Genomic DNA, 17,865 nt, shown 5'->3' with positions numbered 1-17,865 from the left:
TCTTTTATGTTGAGCCACTGCTTGTTTTGTTTTTAAAGTTTTAGAACTCCAGCTATCAAAAGGTCAATCCTAGAGAGCTCTCCAAGAACTCCTACACCATTCAAACATGGACTTGCAGCTCAAGAAATTAAATATTGTCCCTTGAAGATGCTAGTAAGTTTTAAAAAAGTTCTTGGGTTTGGTTAACTTATTAGAACAGACAGGAGTTTCTTCTGATACTAAAATACCCACTTTTTCCTTTAGCCTCAGACATCCTCTCATCTAGTAGAAGACCTACAGGATGTGATCAAGCAGGAAGCTGATGAATCTGGAATTGTTGCTGAATTTCAAGAAAATGGACTACCCTTACTGAAGAAAATTAAACAGGAGGTAAAGCCAAGATACTTTGAAAGGAATAAGCTAAGAATCTTGTTCCCTTTGTTCCTTGTGTGCTGCTTGATGTGTCTACCTTTGGCACTGTGTGATATCACTGCTCTTCATGCTAGATTTTTATACAAGGTACAATAAAAAGGTACTGCCAGACTGTGGGCATCAACTTTTTGATTGAGAAGCCAAGCCATTTCAATCCACTTCATGTTTGGACAGAAAACATGCTAGACAGAAGAAAGGAAAGAAAAAGAAGCAACTTTTTTTTTTTTTTTAAGACACAGGATCTTGCTCTGTTGCCCAGGCTAGACTAGGGTGCAGTGGCGCAATCACAGCTCACCAGAGCCTCAACCTCCTGAACTCAAGCTATCTTCCCACTTCAGCCTGCTGAGTAGCTGGAACTATAGGTGCACACCATCATGCCCAGCTTATTATTTGTTTTTTTTTGAATTGGAGTCTCACTCTGTCACCCAGACTAGAGTACAGTGGCCGCTCCTGGCCACCACAGCCTCGACCTGCTGGGCTCCAGCATCCTTCCGCCTCAGCCTTCCGAGTAGCTGGAACTACAGGCGCACGCTACCACGCCCGGCTGGTTTTTTGATTTATTGTAGAGATGAGGTCTCGCTGCCCAGGCGGGTTTCAAACCCGCGGGCTCAGGCAATCCACTCACCTCAGCCTCCCAAAGGCGCGGGATTACAGGCTGAGCCACTGAGCCCGGCTGCCCAGCTTATTTTTAAATTTTTCTGTAGAGATGAGGCCGTGCCACGTTGCCCAGGCTGGTCTCAAACTCCTGGGCTTGAGCAGTCCTCCCACCCCAGTCTTCCAAAGTGCTGAGATTACAGGCATGAGTGGAAGAAGTTTTTTACTATACACTTTTTTCTTTTAGTTTTTACTTTACTTATTTTATTTTATTTTTGAGTTGAAGTCTCACTCTGTTGAGTACAGGCTGGAGTGCAGTGGCACACTGACAGCCACCATGGCCTTGGCCTGCTGGACTCAGATGATCCTTCCGCCTCAGCCTTCTAGGTAGCTGGAACTACAGACACACACCACCACGCCCAGCTAATTTTTTAAAATTTACTGTAGAGATGAAGTCTCACCAAGTTGCCCAGGCTGGTCTCAAACCCATGAGTTCAGGCAATCCTCTCACCTCAGCCTCCCAAAGTGCTGGGATTATAGGTGTGAGCCACTGCGCCCAGGCTACTGTACACTTTTAAATCACTGATTATAGATTGATAGATAGATAACATAGATAGATGATTGATATTTTATTTTCAGATGTCATGGAGAATTGAACTTTAGCTTAAAATAGTAGTATCTTTAATTCACAGTATAAAAGAAAGGAAATCTAACCTGCAAGGATCAAAGTTTTAGCTTGTTGGCAGCAGGCATTTCCAACAGAGCCTTTTGAATTTATTTTCATGTAAGGATACATGTTTGAGGGACTGGCCAAGAGTATACTCCTGAGTGTAAATGTTTCATGGGAAGTTCTAGTTCTAGAAACAACAAAGCACTTTCTGTTTGCTTTTAGGTGGAATCTCCAACTGATAAAGCAGGAAACTTCTTCTGTTCACACCATTGGGAAGGAGACAGTCTAAATACTCAACTGTTCACGCAGACATCAACTGTGGCAAACGCACCCGTAAGTACATGTGCACAAGCCCCCACATTGCTGTGTGGTGTTGGTGCCTCACAGAATCCTGTGCGTGGCATGTGGGGGTACTGTGGTTTCAGCACTCACTCTTTAATGCATCTTATTTCTGTTCTCACGTGATTTTTCAAGTGACTATTAATGTAGAATATAATGTTGAGATTTCATTTATGTATTGGAAACATTGCGTTTCATTGCACTTTTTCTTTATTTGTTTTCTGGTCATTTGAGTGTCCTTGTCATTTAAAAAAATCTGTGACATGGATACGTCCATAAAAACAGAAGGTCAATTTTTATATTTTTCTCTTCTCTAAATGTATATTTCCTTCTTGTTACATTGTCTCTTGTTTGGTTTTATGTAGCATCTCTTATGGTGCCAGCCAACCATGGTGTCTATAATAGATGCCCATATTGCTTGCACCCAATATTGCATTGCTGTAGTTACTGTCATTTTTAAAGCTTATAATTTGTGATTGGTTGCCTTTATGTCTTGTGGAGAATCATAGCTAATAGCAATTGCTAATATTTATTCAGTAGGTACTAAGTGGTAAGTGCTGTTCTAAAGGCCTTAGATTAATTATTTTATTTAATCCTTACAATAGTCCTGTAAGGTTGAAAACTTTATCATTTCCATTATATCAACTGGGAAACTAAGGCACGGGGAAGTTTAGACATTTGCTGAAGATTATATACCTAATAAGAGGTAGTACTGTACTGGAACTGTGTTCAGAAAGTATGGTTCCCTACTTTTCACCATTTTTGCCATTAATTTATAGCTCTAAATAATTCTGTACCAACATGTGAAACAAATAATTCTCTTCCCAGAGTTTAGTAAATCTTCTATTCTTAAAAGCATGTAATAGCCGGGCTCGGTGGCTAAGCCTGTAATCCTGCTCTTTGGGAGGCTGAGGTGAGTGGATTGCCTGAGCCCACGAGGTCGAGACCCACCTGGACAACTTGGCAAGACCTCATCTCTACAATAAATCAAAAAATCAGCCAGGCGTGGTAGCGCACGCATGCCTGTAATTCCGGTTACTTGGAAGGCTGAGGCGGAAGGATGGTCGGAGCCCAGCAGGTCGAGGCTGCAGTGGCCTGGAGCAGCCACTGCACTCCAGTCTGGGTAACAGAGTGAGACTCCAACTCAAAAAAAAAAAAAAAAGCATGTAATAATTCATTTAGCGGGTGTTTTCTGAGTGTCTACCACATGCCTATAACTATGCAGGACCCTAAAGCAGCTTTTTGTTTTGGTAATGTTAACCACAGTGGGATTCAAGTTAATACACAGTTGAGTTCTCTTTTGAGCTCATAGGGAAGAGAATTTCTGGCAGATACCTGCATTTTTTTATGCTAATGGTATCATCTTATGATAATCTACACTCTACAGTGTTCGAATAATGTTGGCTCTCATATTATCCAACCTCATTTAAATTTCAAATTATTCTCTTTCCCTTTAGAATATTCTTACAAGTTCCATTTTAATGACACCAGTATCAGAAGACGAAGACAATGTTCTCAAAGCATTTACAGCACCTAAGAATAGGTCCCTGGCGAGTCCCTTGCAGGTAATTACTATTCCAACACTGGTATCTAAAAATCCATTCACTAAAAACTGTCATCTTGTGTTGTTGTTTTTAAATAGTTTACACATGGAAGAATGATGCTTTTAACAATTTCTTGATGTCTAAAAAAAAAAATCTTGTAATTTCTTGTTACTACTCATATGAGACATGCTGGAAATTTCTATGAGAGCAGGTTTCCAAAGCATGATGAAGTGAAACATTTCTTACTGTGACTGAGACTAAGATCATGTATTATGCATTATGTCAATATCTCCTTCTTCTGCTTTTAAATATTTTATTAAAATATATCTATATAGTTAACTTTTTGTTCTAAAATTTTTATTTTTTATGCTCTATCCCTAAGCAACCAAAGCTCAGAGACTGTTTCGATTTTAAATGAAGTTAGACCTTAACTCGACAAAATATAATTGCAATATATTTGACTATTAGAATAAGAAAATCAACTATCAAGGTTGTGCAGCTAATGTGTAGTTGACCATCTGCTGCCAGGTTTTAATACCAAAAGAGATTTCCCTGAAGTGGATGTGTGTTGATGAAATACAACAAATTCCAAATTAATACTGAGCCAAATGTAAATAAGGGTGCAAATTTGCTTCCTCAAATTACTTAAAACAGTTCCTAACATTAAATAACCCAGTACCCAGCCACCTCCAGAACCCTCCTCTCCATCCCCCTGTGCTGCTCAGAGGGAAACTTCATAAACCCTGGAGTAGGTGGAGAACTTGGATTCCGAAGTGCAAAGTTGTATTTCATGCTGTAAGTTAAAAGGCACTGTTGTCAGATAGAAAGCTTTGAGAGCTTGCCTGTTCCCTTAAAGGGCTGTCCCCTCGTTGTGATGTGTCTTTTCACTCCAAATTATAGGAATCTTAAAACATCCCCTGCTTGAGTATTTCTGATACTTAGTATTATTTTTAAAGCAATACAAATATAGCTGGATGGGTTGTATGCACATTTTGTGTGTTAATTCAATCAGATTGTTTCCTGCATGGCCTCTCTGACAGCAATTGTTGTGGTGAACGGTGAACTGGAGTGTGGGATAGAGAAAGTCGGTACTTGGGAATCTGGAAAGGTTCCTGCGTCAAGCTTGGATAGGTCCCATATGGAGAAGACAATGACATCACAGAGAATTGGGAGATGAGGAAGAGAAGGAACTTCACACAGGCATAAAAGGCACACAGAAAGGGAGTTAGAAATATGGAGACGCAGCCGGGCTCGGTGGCTCAGCCTGTAATCCCACGCTTTGGGAGGCTGAGGTGAGTGGATTGCCTGAGTCCGTGGTTCGAGACCCGCCTGGGCAACTTGGTGAGCCCTCATTTCTACAATAAAATTAAAAATTAGCTGGGCGTGGTAGCGCGCGCCTGTAGTTCCAGCTACTTGGAAGGCTGAGGCGGAAGGATCGCCGGAGCCCAGCAGGTCGAGGCTGCGGTGGCTGGGAGCGACCACTGCACTCCTGTCTGGGCGACAGAGTGAGACTCCAACTCAAAAAAAAAAAAGAAATATGGAGATGCAGCTGGGCGCCATGGCTCACGCCTATACTCCCAGCACTTTGGGAGGTTGAGGCGGGAGAATCACTTGAAGCCAGGAGTACAACCAGCTTAGGCAAACAAGCAAGACCCTGTTTCTACAAAAAAGTTTTAAAAAAAATTAGCCAGGCACCGTGGTATTTTCAAAATTTTACTGAGATCTGATCCTGGGTCCAGAAGGAAAAATTTTTCTTTGTTTTTCTTTTCCTTTTCCTTCCGAGGCTACTGAATCCTTGGTTGCTTGAGCAAAGAATTTGATTACTGCTATTAGTACTTAGTATTAAGTTAGATTAAGTTTTACGTGTATTTTGTAACCTAGCCTGGGACCAAACTATATTTATAGTAGTAGAGAAAAGTGCACTCTCAATTGCAAACATATAAATATATTTGGGGACAGTTATTAATACATAAGTTGGAAACCCTTAATTATTTTCCTATAATCAAATCTGAATAGCTTTTGAATTAACCAAGTAGTGTTAGAGCACCATTTAGAGCTAACATGATGCCAGTATAAAATATATATGATATAAAAGTTATCAAGAATGTCAGTATTTATGAAAAATAGGTTGTCTAATTTTTTTACCACAAAGTTTTTAATGCTAGCAAATGATTAAAAAAATAATCAGTATGAGCCAGGTACGGTGGCTCACGCCCATCCCGGCACTTTGGGAGGCTGAGGTGAGAGGATTGCCTGAGCCCACGGGCTCGAGACTAGCCTGGGCAACATGGTGAGACCTCATCTCCACAATAATCAAAAAATTAGCTGGGCGTGGTGGCACATGGAAAGCTGAGGAGGAAGGATCGCCTGAGCCTATCAGTTCAAGGCTGTGGTGCCCATGAGCATGCCACTGCACTCCAACCTGGGCAACAGAGTGAGACTCCTACTCAAGCAAATTAAAATTAAAATTAATCAGTATAGAAGTTTAATAATATATTTGTATTTATATTTAATGGGAATATTGATTATCTTTAAAACTCAAAATTAAGTAGTAGCTCTATTGTATTCATTGATATTTTCTTGTGTCGTGGTGCGTTCCATTTGTCACTACACAGATTTTGACATCTGTGTACTGAGATTAAGTCATCTCCACACATGATGTGCTGAAGGTGATATTCACCCCTTCCACCAAACGGAATAAGTGAGATGGAAAAGTTAATTTTAGAGTCACTTTTAGAGTCAGTATTGACACTGATGTATACTGCTCAAATACATTTTAATAATCTGCTATAGTAGATTTTAAGAAATACTTGCTGAATGAGCGAATGGTGTACACCAAGTGTGTCCTTCATTTTGTGTCATGAAGATGTGGCTTCTGATACCATAGAAATGTTTGGTTTCTAAAACATTTCATGCTTTTGTGATAAATATTGGAAAACGCATCAAGTGATCCTAAATATGTAAACATATATTGGCTATATTTCATATGATCCTGCTTCAGCGATGTTTCTATATGTTTTTATGCTATTTGGCAATTTTGTTGTTTGCCATTTTATATATTTCCACTGGTTATTCAATTTGACCTAACTAGGCAGATTTCTCACATGTGGTATTATTGAACATATTGTACATTTATTAAATGATTTGGCTATTTGACTTAAGAGTACATTATATGATCTATAGCTTTTATAATTTGTACTTACAATATATTGAATATTAAATGGAATCTTAGCCAAACCATCTAGACATTTTTGCCATAGTGCTTTTAATTAAAACAATAAAATATGATTCCCAAAATATTTTAAAATTCAAATACTTCTAAAATGTAAAATATTTGCCATTTGTATGATGCAACTGTCTCTCCATCTAAATTGTCTCAATAACTTTACTTAGGTGCAAGAAGTTTATCAAAGACTGTAGTAATTGCAGTTCTATGTTTTATCATCTCAGTTTTAATCACCCTTGGCTTGATTATGGCAATAACATTTTAGACAGTGTAATTATTACTGTTTTTGAGGCCCATATACTGGGCCTTTATGGTTTTACTTCTAACATACATATAAATGCACATGCTTACTCATAAATATGTATAAATTACATTTGATATTTTAAAATTAGAAATGCAAGGAAGTATGTGTTTAATATTTTATTATAAGAAATTTTATTCATACTTAAAATTATAGAAAATATGCTTATGTTCTATATTTAACAATTAATATTTTGCCATATTTACTTCATCTATTGTTTATAAAATATTTTAAAGTCAATTCCAAACAATATGATATTTTATTCTTATGTATGTTCAGATGTATCTGTCAAAACAGACATTTTTATATGTAACCTAATACCGTTATCATACATTGTTAACAGTAATTTGTTACTCTTCTCATTTCCAGGGTATATTTAAATTTTCCCATTAATCAAAAAAAGGATCTTTTTATTGTTTGATTGGAATTGACACAGTTTTACACATTGTTTGATTGCTAAGTCTCTTAAATCCTTTTTAATCTCTAGACTAGTGCTAGACAACAGAACTTAGAATTAGACAATAGAACTTCTGCAGTGATGGAAATGTCCACTATGTTGCCATCTAGTATGAACACCACCATTAGTCATATGTGGCTACTGAGCCCTTAAAATATGGCAAGTGCCACCGAGGAACAGAATTTTCAGTTTATGGAATTTAAGTTGCTTTAATTGAATAGCTACATGTCCTCACTCTCTCCTTGTTATCAGCCATTTCCCCATGGTGCCCTGAATCCTTTCAGTGGTAAATGGTATGTAGAGACCAAGATCAGGAGGCTAAGTACGCCACTGTGATGTGGGTTGTCTTTGAGGCACAATGGATTTTAATAATTCAGAACTCTCTGTATATCCTGTAGTCTGTCATCTGTAATGCAGCATCATGTTATTTGTTTTTTAAATCACTTACTCTGAATCTTTTTCCAAAAGGAATTTGCCATAGCTGCATAATCTAATAATTGTTGGGTTTCTTTCTTTTATATATATATATTACTTTAATTTTAATTTATAAATGCAAACAGGGTATTCATATGATAAAAATGTTCTGAGACCTATTTGGTATGTGTGTCTTTGCTGTGGCTCAGAATGTGAGATCTTCACATTTTACCATTGTCATCCATTTCCCCATGTTCTGTGGGGTAGAGGATGCAGCCTAGAATTTTATAAAACGACCACGAATGAGGAAATAGCAAACAGTCAGCCTAGAAAGTTGCAGTTTGGGGCAGGAAAGGTAGATTCGCTGCGGAATGCTGCTGGTTCTGCCATTCAGTAATTCCCCTGATGAAACCAAGGCGGACACACACACACACACACACACACACACCTCCCTCCTCAGCAGGAGGAAAGAGTTGCCTGCTTTCTCCAGCGTGTTTTCAATTTGGTTTACATTTTGAAATAAGTACATTATGCTAATAAACTTTTACTAAGAGAGACGTGTTTTTAGTAGATCCAAAACTGTACTTGGGTTATAAGCCTTCTGAACTTCTGTATGTTTTCTCTTAAGTTATAATTTCCTTTTATTTCTATTTAAAACTCAAGTGTAAAAGATGTATTCATATGCTTTTTACTCACTCACTTTCCTCTTTTTTGTAACCACAGAATGACAGCCTTAAATTTTAATTTCCTGACTTGGCTTGTCATGGCCTTACTTTTTTAAAACAGGGAGTTTTAAGTTAATTTCTCAAGCCATTATTCCTTAAACACATTTGCACAGCATCAAGGCATTTTAAAATATCATTGCTAGCAATTGAAACTCACTTTCTCCCTCAGTCTTTCGGTTCCATGTGTTTTAGATTGCTCATATCTTAATGTGATCTTTTATGAAATTTCATATTTTTCTAAAAATAAGGCAGATCCTGACTGCCCGATAGGCAGTGCTGAGAAGTGCAGTCAACTAGCATGGGGGCCAGAGAACCTGGGTTTCAGGCTGAATCCACCATTTTCAAATTGCATTTTTTTAATTCACTAGAGAATTAAATTCAATGAATGAAGCTGCTCTTGTCTGTAAATTGGGAACCATAGCATATCCTCTACTCATCACACAAGGTTACTGTGAAGATCAAATGGATATAATATTGTTTCCAAGATGGCGGCACACTCGCCAATGTACACCGTGGCATTATTATTATGCAGAGGCTGCACACAGTTCCAGTCCTTGAAATGCAAGCAGAAGGCCCTCACCAAAGGCCAGGCTTTTTGGGTTTTTTTTTTTTTGCATGGTGGTGTTACTTCCTCTGGCATGCTATTCCATGTGCCACTCTTGTAGAACTGTGTCAGTGGGTCACCAAAAAAGAGAGCTGATTCAACTGATTCCTTGAAATAAAGATAGTCAGACCTCTTTGGTAGTATGGAGATGAAACAACTGATTTACTGGTTTTCTCTATTTTTCTGCTGCTTGTGTTGGCACCTAAACAGACACAGAAACCATCTACACATGAGAGCGACCTTTCTGAGCATTTTTCATCAAGTATTCTGTGTGGACCTGCCCCCCTGAATGTCTGCACACTCATTTGGTTTTCCCTTTTGGTCACTTTTTTCCACTTACCCAGGCAAAAATTCACGTAGCTGTCAGTAGTATTTCAGTGACCTGCTTTCAGAAGATGTTATAAATTAAGCAATTTTTCTGCGTGCAGCTTTTGGATTGAGCCGACAAAGACTGAATGAAGGGAGAAGCTGTGTTGAGCTCAGAGTCAGAATGCCCTGCCCCAGACTTTATGAGAAGTGGATTTTTCATTTGTTTTGTTTGGTGACACTTAGAGAGAATAAACACTCTGAGATAGAATCTTCCTCGGGCGGACCAGCAAGGATAGAATTGCTTTAGAGCAGTTTGGCACTGGCCTTAATCTTAATAGTTTGGGATTCAAATATGGCTAAGGGAAGAGATATTCTTCCAAAAAATTGTGCCACCCTAGGCTATGTGATATAAACTGCTGGAAAGTCTATAAACATGTAAGATGAAGGGATCTCTAGAAACATCTGGAACAAGCTCCAAATTTTGGAAAGGTCCATCTACATGAGCAATTGTTCATTTAGGCTTGGGAAGTGGAGCCACTGGTGGTTGAGGAAACTTCCAATCACCATCTCGACTCTTTATCCCCAATTTTTTTTTAGTTGGATTCTCACTCTGTCGCCCAGACTGGAGTGCAGTGGCCGCTCCTGGTCACCGCAGCCTCGACCTGCTGGGCTCCGGCGATCCTTCTGCCTCAGCCTTCCAAGTAGCCGGAATTACAGGCATGCACTACCACCCCGGCTGATTTTTTGATTTATTGTAGAGATGAGGTCTCGCTGCCCAGGCGGGTCTCGAACCCGCGGGCTGAGGCAATCCACTCACCACAGCTTCCCAAAGGCGCGGGATTACAGGCTGAGCCACCAAGCCCAGCTATCCCCAATTTTTAAGGTTCTTTTCCATGAAAAATCAGCAACTAGAGTTGGAGGTATTTAATGATTTGTGTCAACAAAGGGAAGCATTTATTCATGACAAAAGTTTAGTAACCCTTAACTTTACCTTCAAAACATTTCCCCTCAAGTGCATCCCTGACTTTTTTTTTCTTTTTTCTTCCTTTCTTTTTTTTTAAGATTAGAAAATATAGTTTATTTAGAGAGTAAATTAGAGAAAGAGGTGATTCACCTCCCCAAGGGGAGGGGACCAAAGCTTAGGGAAACATGGCCTGGCTCTTTCCTTTTTCTTTTTTTTTTTTTGAGTGGGAGTCTCACTCTGCTGCCCAGGCTTGAGTGCAGTGGCTCATCACACTCATGGCTCACCGCAGCCTAACCTCAACCTTCATGGGATCATTCTACCTCAACCTGTCAAGTCGCTGGGACTACAGGCACATGCCACCACGCCCAGCTAATTTTTTTTATTTTTCTGTCGAGATGAGGTCTCTCTAAGTTCCCCAGTCTAGTCTCGAACTTCTGGGCTCAAGGAATACTCCCACTTTGACTTCCCAAAGTGTTGGGATTATAGGCATGAGCCACGGTGCCGGCCTTCATCCCTGACTTTTAAGAGACAACTAGCCGGGCTCGGTGGCCCAGCCTGTAATCCCGCGCCTTTGGGAGGCTGAGGTGAGTGGATTGCCTGAGCCCGCGGGTTCGAGACCTCATCTCTACAATAAATCAAAACATCAGCCAGGCGTGGTAGCGCATGCCTGTAATTCCGGCTACTTGGAAGGCTGAGGCGGAAGGATCGCCGGAGCCCAGCAGGTCGAGGCTGCGGTGGCCGGGAGCGGTCACTGCACTTCAGTCTGGGCGACGGAGTGAGACTCCAACTCAAAAAAAAAAAAAAAAAAAAGACAACTAAAGATGTCTATATTACCTCTTATAACTCATCCATTTTTCCCCTGGGAAAAAATTCTAACTTGTAGAATCTTAGTCCAGAGTATGTATTTTTTTTTTCAGATTGGTTTAATAGAATAATCAGGTAATTCGTGGGCACCACTTATATCTACTTAATTGTTTTAAGACAAAACATAATGCTACCTCGTAAGTTGCTTTGGTTTAACATTTTTAAAAACAACTTATACGTGTTTCTTATTAGGTCAGCAAATGATGAAACACATAATTTGCCAAGGCTTTTGATGGCAGCAGATACCGTGTGAAGTTGCTCTATGAATATAATAATAATAGTAGTTGTTCAGCACGATGAGAAAAATCATATTCATATTCTAAAAGAAAATGTGAAGATCATCTAATTCTGACAGAAAACCACCTGTGGACATGGTCTTGTTTCTTTTTATTTCTTCTGTTTTCTACAGAGGCTGGCAACATTTCTTTAAAGAGCTTTAACAGGATATCCCAGTTAAAGTTTTGACAGATTGTTTCTACTTCATTTCTGCCCAGGGCAATTAAAGACACATTGCAGAATAAGCAAGGCAACTCCCTGACCTCAGGAGGAATATGTCCAAGGCAGGATTATTCATGTTGAAATGAATTATGATAGAGTGACGTGTCTGAGTAGCACCCTGGGTTAGTAATTTAACAAGAACTCCTTTGCAGAAAGCCGTAATTCTCATCGATTCTTTAGTGTAAATGAAACTAAGTTTAGGGAGCGGGAAGAAAAAGGACTGGCAAAGATATATATGACAGTATTAAAAAATATTCATCCAGCACAAAGACAGAATTAACTTTCCAAACGTAAATTATCTTAAAATGTTATGTTAAAATGATCTTATGTTTACTATTGTGACCATGCCTCCAAATTACGTGTTGAATCTTTCTTTGTCAAGACTATTCTGTCTGTGTGAAAAGTTAGCATAAGTACCTGGGTTTCAGGTAAAGAGGAAGAGAGGGGCATTTCTTGTATTCACCAGAGGACTCTCAACCTTTGCATCTTTCTGCCACAGGCGTGTGTCTACTCTAACCAGTTTGTTTTATTCATTGTTGTAAGATGTGTTTGCTGTGTGCTGTCCCAGTGCAGGCAGGAGGCAGCCCCACTCACCTCGCTGGCCAGTTTGTTCTACACGCAGTGGTTCTTGCGCACGGTGGCTGCAGCATCCTGATGTTTGTGCTGGGAGCATCCCATGTTCCAAGCCATCTTGGCCGCCCGAGGGTCTGAGCTTCAGGCGGATATGCTTCTGAAAGCTATGCTTTCTGGAATTTGGATATTTCAGTCATTTTCATGCGTTTCTTGATAGATTCTCTTCAATTTAGGAGGAGCTGATTATTTGAACTCTCAAAACACTAATTAAAAATGTATGGTACCTTCTTTATCTCATTTGATCTTATTTTAAATATCTGGCCCTGGAGAAAGAGCCAGATGTGAATATGCAATATGTGGAGAAAGAGCCACATAGGGAATCTAACGAAACACAGACTTCAAGTTGAAAATAGATTGAGTTGATAATACTCAGTATTAGATTCTCCTGAACAGACCTTGGGAATTCTGAGTCAACCTGAGGACTCTATTACAGAGTATAAGAACTTGACTTTTAACAGGAGGCATGGTCACAATAGTAAACACAAGATCATTTTAGCATAACATTTTAAGATAATTTACATGTTTGGAAAGTTAATTCTGTATCAGTCAAAGTCCAGCTAAGTAGAAAAATTCTTTCTTTTTTTTTTCCTGAATAGGCCATTTTTAGGACTTTAAGGTGAAAAAAAATTTTTCCCACTCCTTTTCCCGTGGAAATAGAAAGATCCTTAACCAGAGAAAAACAAACAATACTTTCTAGTTCCTTGTCTCTGTCTCCATTTTCACTCACTCCTCTTTCCCCTCCGTTGGGTTCAAGTGCCTTGCTGTTCTGTGTGTCACTTTGTGTGAATTTAAATTTTTTGTAAAAGATATTTGTATTTTAAGGTATTTCATTCTGCTTCCTGTGGTCACTTGTCCTTTAAGATCCATGCTCTTTGCTCTGTGTGTCTAATCATTGCTTCTAAGCCCTTCATCGTGCTCCATGGTAGACATCCACCATGTTGAACGACTCACTTCTCAAATAGTAGCTTGGCATATGTCACATTGCTACAGTGACTACAAACACAAACTCAATAATTGAAAAGATAGCATTGCATTTTGATTCATAATTGATTTCTTGCATCAGTTTCCTGTTTCAGAAATTTGCATGGACAGGTACACACCAGAGAGCTTTATATATTTCATCCACATACTTGACTCTAGAGAAACATCATTTATTCAGAACTATTTCAAGTGCTGTGACTAAGCTGGTAATTTTGTTTAGGAAAATATTAAATGTGACTTAGTGTCAGAAGTCAATTCAGAATACCTATCTGTCATCGTTGCCGTGTCATTGGGATACACAGTTCCTGGAAAATTGAGGATAACCCATCTTGCTTTGTAGTATTTCAAGTTATATGTTATATGCTTTGCGTCCTAGGAAAGTTTACAGTTAGAACATGGCACTGCAAACTTCTTGTCACAGAAACTTTGTTCCAGCAACTAGACAAGAAAGCCCACCACGATACCAATCCCTCATTCATGTAGAATGATCATACCTTTTTGCTGAGTGGATAACCACTCAGTTTCCCACCAGGTTACTTGCATTGCTCTGGACAAAAACTAATAGAAGCAGCATCTGATACTCGTTAGGGGTGTGGGCTCTCGTATCCCGTGGCCTAAGTTTGTATTCTTGTGCCATCATTTCTTAGCTGAGTGACCTTGAATATAGTGCCTAAATTCTCCCTTTCAAATTGCCTGGTCTGTAAATAGGTGTTGTGAATTGTACCTATGTGTGAGAATTAAATGAGATGAGAAGATTTTTAGAGTCACGGGTGGCAGATAGTAAGGGCTTATTAAATGTTGTCATTTAACCTACTGTGTCCACTTCTCTCTTTCCTAGCCCCTCCCACCTGCAATGTACAAATTGCAACTCCCTGACTCTTTCCTGCTCTTTCTCCCCCTGGATGACACACCTGCTTTTCCACCTGTCTCAAACCTGCCGGTTCCTGCCTGCTCCCTACAACACTGCCCTGGCAATTCCTCAGTGTCCCAGCCCCTCTTGCCTGGGCAACACCACAAGCCTGCACACTCTGTTGTTTCACGGGTGTTCATTTTGTCTCATAAAGGTCACTTTAGGCTCTGGAGAGCTAAGGCCTTTCTTATTCTTTTGTCCCACAGAAAATAATCCCCCTTAGATATCAATTCCAGGAATAGTGCTTTTTCTAACTCACTGGTTTTGTTTTGAGCTTACAGGCACCAAATCTTGTATCTGCCTGTGTTTCTGTTTCCCTCTCTTGCTCTGACTGCCAGAGAACTCAGAGTCGAGCTGGAAATTTACATATAGCTGGCACCGCATCCATGGCAAATGTGTTGTGTGCAGATGTCGCCCCATCTTCATATTACAGTTCCTCAGTATCCTTGGGCCTTGGTTTCAAGACTCCCAGGTACACCAAAATTCACAGAGACTCAAGTCCCTGATATAAAATGGCATAGTATTTGCAAATAACCTATACAGATCTTCCCATGTGCTCTTTATTTTTATTTGTATAAGTGTTTGAGGTGTGAGTGTAATTTTGTTTCATGAATATTTTGCAGAGTGATGAAGTCAGGGCTTTTAGTGTATCCATCACCCAAATGATGTACCTTGTATCCATTAATTCCCAGATACTTTAAATCATTTCTAGATTACTTATAACACCTAATACAGAAGTTCTCTGGAAATCCTTATTATACTATATTTGGGGGAGGGAATAATGACAAGGAAAAAAGTCTGTACATGTTCAGTAAACACTGTTTTGTTTTGTTTTTTTCTGAATATTTTCAATCCTGGGTTGGTTGAATCCATGCATGTGAAACCCATGATGTGGAGGGCTGACTCTTCATTTTTCCCTCATTTGTTTCCCTGTGACCCTGCATTTCACACTTTTAAAACTCTGTTGTCCTGTATTTATTTTGTAATCATTTTAAGTCCTCTTGTACACCAAGTGGGACATAAATAGTACACATTTTCATCTGAGGTAGCACAGAGGCACTATGGGAGCCAGGCATGCAGATGGCAGGGCAGGGTTCCACTTTGCTCTACCACTGACCTGTGGAGTGCCCTTAGGCAAGTCACTCCTGCTCTGTCTCCATTTTCTAGCCTGTCTAAAGAGAGAATGAGCCTGCCTCCCAGGGTGGTGGTGCTGTTTAAATGAGATAATATGTATGACATGCCAAACATTGTCGCTGGCATCTAGATGCTGCCCTTAAATATTAGTTCCATCTTGTATCTTCTGGGGTTTCTAGAAATTAAGCTATTTTGAGAAACAAATATTTCCCAATTAATCGATGAAAAACATATACTACACTTAGCAAGTGTTGATCAACTCCAGCACCCACATGACCTTCTTTGTGCCTTGTCTCAAGCCTTCACCAGTTTGCTCAAGGAGTAGAGACCCACAGTTCACTGTAGGTATCTGGAAAATTATGTTTTGTAGAACCACCTAATAGACAGAAGGGGATAAAGTATGAAGATGTGATTGTATCTTAGGAAGCTATTTGGAGTGGGATTTACAATTTCTGATCGTTAATATCCCTGAGAATGCTGGACTTCTAGGTGTCCGGGAGTTAAAATTCTATCTGACAAAGGCTTCCTGGTGTCAACCACTTGCGTCTGTTGGTCAAAATTTTATATGCTGACCCCGCTGGGAATTCCTTGGTGGACTACAGTGCGCTTCCTGGTCTGACCTTGCTGTTACCCTCTTTTATGCCATCAGCCTTGCAGCAGTGCCTGGGAACCTGCATCCTGTGGAAAGATGGAGGAACAGATGACAGCTTCTGGGCAGGCTCATAAATATGTGAATGCATTCTCAGCGAGGACACTGGTCATGTGAGACGTTTCCAGAAAAGCATTATGGTTTTCAGAACACTTCAAGTTGACTTGGGATATATCATTCCTCAACATGAAACTTTTCACGAATGGGAGAAGAACCTATTTTTGTTGTGGTACAACAGTTGAGAGCAGCACCAAGTGCATTTAGTTGAGTGAAATCTTATTGGATTTCACTCAACTAAAGGGATTTTAAAAAATAAATAAGTAACAGTCTTACCTAAATTATTAGGTAATGAATTGTAGCCAGTTGTTAATATCTTAATGCAGATTCAAAGAGAAACATAAAATGATTTATCTGTATTTTAAAGGATCTAACAGATCAGTATTTTTCCTGTGATGGGTCTTTTTTTGGAAATTTTACACACAAAAAGGTACTCTAGTATTTCACTTTTTTCAATCACTAAACAGATGCATAGGTTTTTTTAAAAATCAGCAAAAGCATTACTATAAACATTGACATAATACCATGAGAGGAATAATCAGGATTGTGAATGCTCATTTATGGTTCATAACATTGGAGGTACGTGTTTTGTACCCAACCATTTTATGAGTTTTTTTTTTTTGTTAGCTTGCTTTAAAAATTATTACTGTATGAAATAGTTTTATAAAAATTATATTTTTATTCGTAATTTAATTTTGTAAATGCCAAATGAAAATGTGTTTTGCTGCTATGGACTTAGCCTTGTAGACATGCTGCTAGCATCAGAGGGACGGTAGAGCTTGGATGGAAAGAAAAGAAACTTGGTGTTAGGTAATTGACTATGCACTAGTATTTCAGACTTTTTATTTTTTATATATATATGTATACCTGTTTTTCCTTTTGTAATACATTGGAAAACTTGTTTGGGAGATTTTGCATTTGTTACTGTGTTTTTATTTTCTTTGTTATTGTTGGTTTATAAAAGCATGCATTGCACTTCTTTTTTGGGAGATCTATGTTGTTGACGTCCTGTGTATTGTTTTGAGGTCAGCCTGACTGTTTGTTAAGTCAGGGGTTCTGAGTTTGATCAACATCCCCCGTGGTTTCTAAGTGTATGGTCTCAGAACTGCTGTGCGGATCCTGTGTTTGCAGCTGAGGAGACAGAAACTGGGGTTGATAGCCAGTGGCTGCCTTAAGAATATTTGGTGCGAGATGGTCAGCACTGAACTTTTGATATGACAGTGTACTTACTGCCTTGTAGCAAAATAAAGCTGTGCCCTTATTTTACTTACTTTTGGCTTCTCTCTTACTTGTGATTGTGGACTCCACTGCACGTCAAAGAAAATGGAGCGAACTCAAAGCACTTTCCACTCTTTATAATTTGCACACCATCTGAACTTCTGGTGAAGACGCCAAGAATCATTACTATGGAGAAGGAAGGACAAGCCAACCGAGTGAAATGGTTCACAAAATAATCACAATGGCAGCTGGAAGGAATCTTCCAGAAAGTGTCAGCCAGGGTTCCGATGGCATTTGAGTTGGGATGATTTGAGCAGAGTTCATCTACTGACCCCTCGGGCGCGGGCAGGGTGTGGGAGAGCC

General features: G+C 39.4%; 1 protein-coding gene across 8 annotated transcripts in view; it reads left to right on the top strand.

The window, feature by feature from the left end:
• MYB (MYB proto-oncogene, transcription factor) overlaps window positions 1–17,554 on the top strand; it is a 32,615-nt gene extending 15,061 nt beyond the window's left edge. For 7 of the 8 annotated variants that reach the window (XM_021711790.1, XM_021711789.1, XM_021711786.1 and 4 more), the window contains 5 exons: window positions 39–153; window positions 244–369; window positions 1,898–2,008; window positions 3,472–3,579; window positions 16,228–17,554. In XM_021711790.1, the coding sequence (XP_021567465.1) occupies window positions 39–153; window positions 244–369; window positions 1,898–2,008; window positions 3,472–3,579; window positions 16,228–16,344 (577 nt within the window). In that variant the 3' untranslated portion in view covers window positions 16,345–17,554. The remainder of the gene's footprint in view (window positions 1–38; window positions 154–243; window positions 370–1,897; window positions 2,009–3,471; window positions 3,580–16,227) is intronic. The other variant, XM_021711791.1, reaches the window with a different exon arrangement.
• The last annotated feature ends 311 nt before the right edge of the window (window positions 17,555–17,865 follow it).

The sequence above is a fragment of the Carlito syrichta genome, unplaced genomic scaffold, assembly GCF_000164805.1.
Source record: "Carlito syrichta isolate Samal-C Ts95f unplaced genomic scaffold, Tarsius_syrichta-2.0.1 Scaffold302583, whole genome shotgun sequence".
Taxonomy (NCBI): domain Eukaryota; kingdom Metazoa; phylum Chordata; class Mammalia; order Primates; family Tarsiidae; genus Carlito; species Carlito syrichta.
Note: the sequence above shows the minus strand (reverse complement) of the source record. Positions and strands in the feature narration are given on the sequence as shown.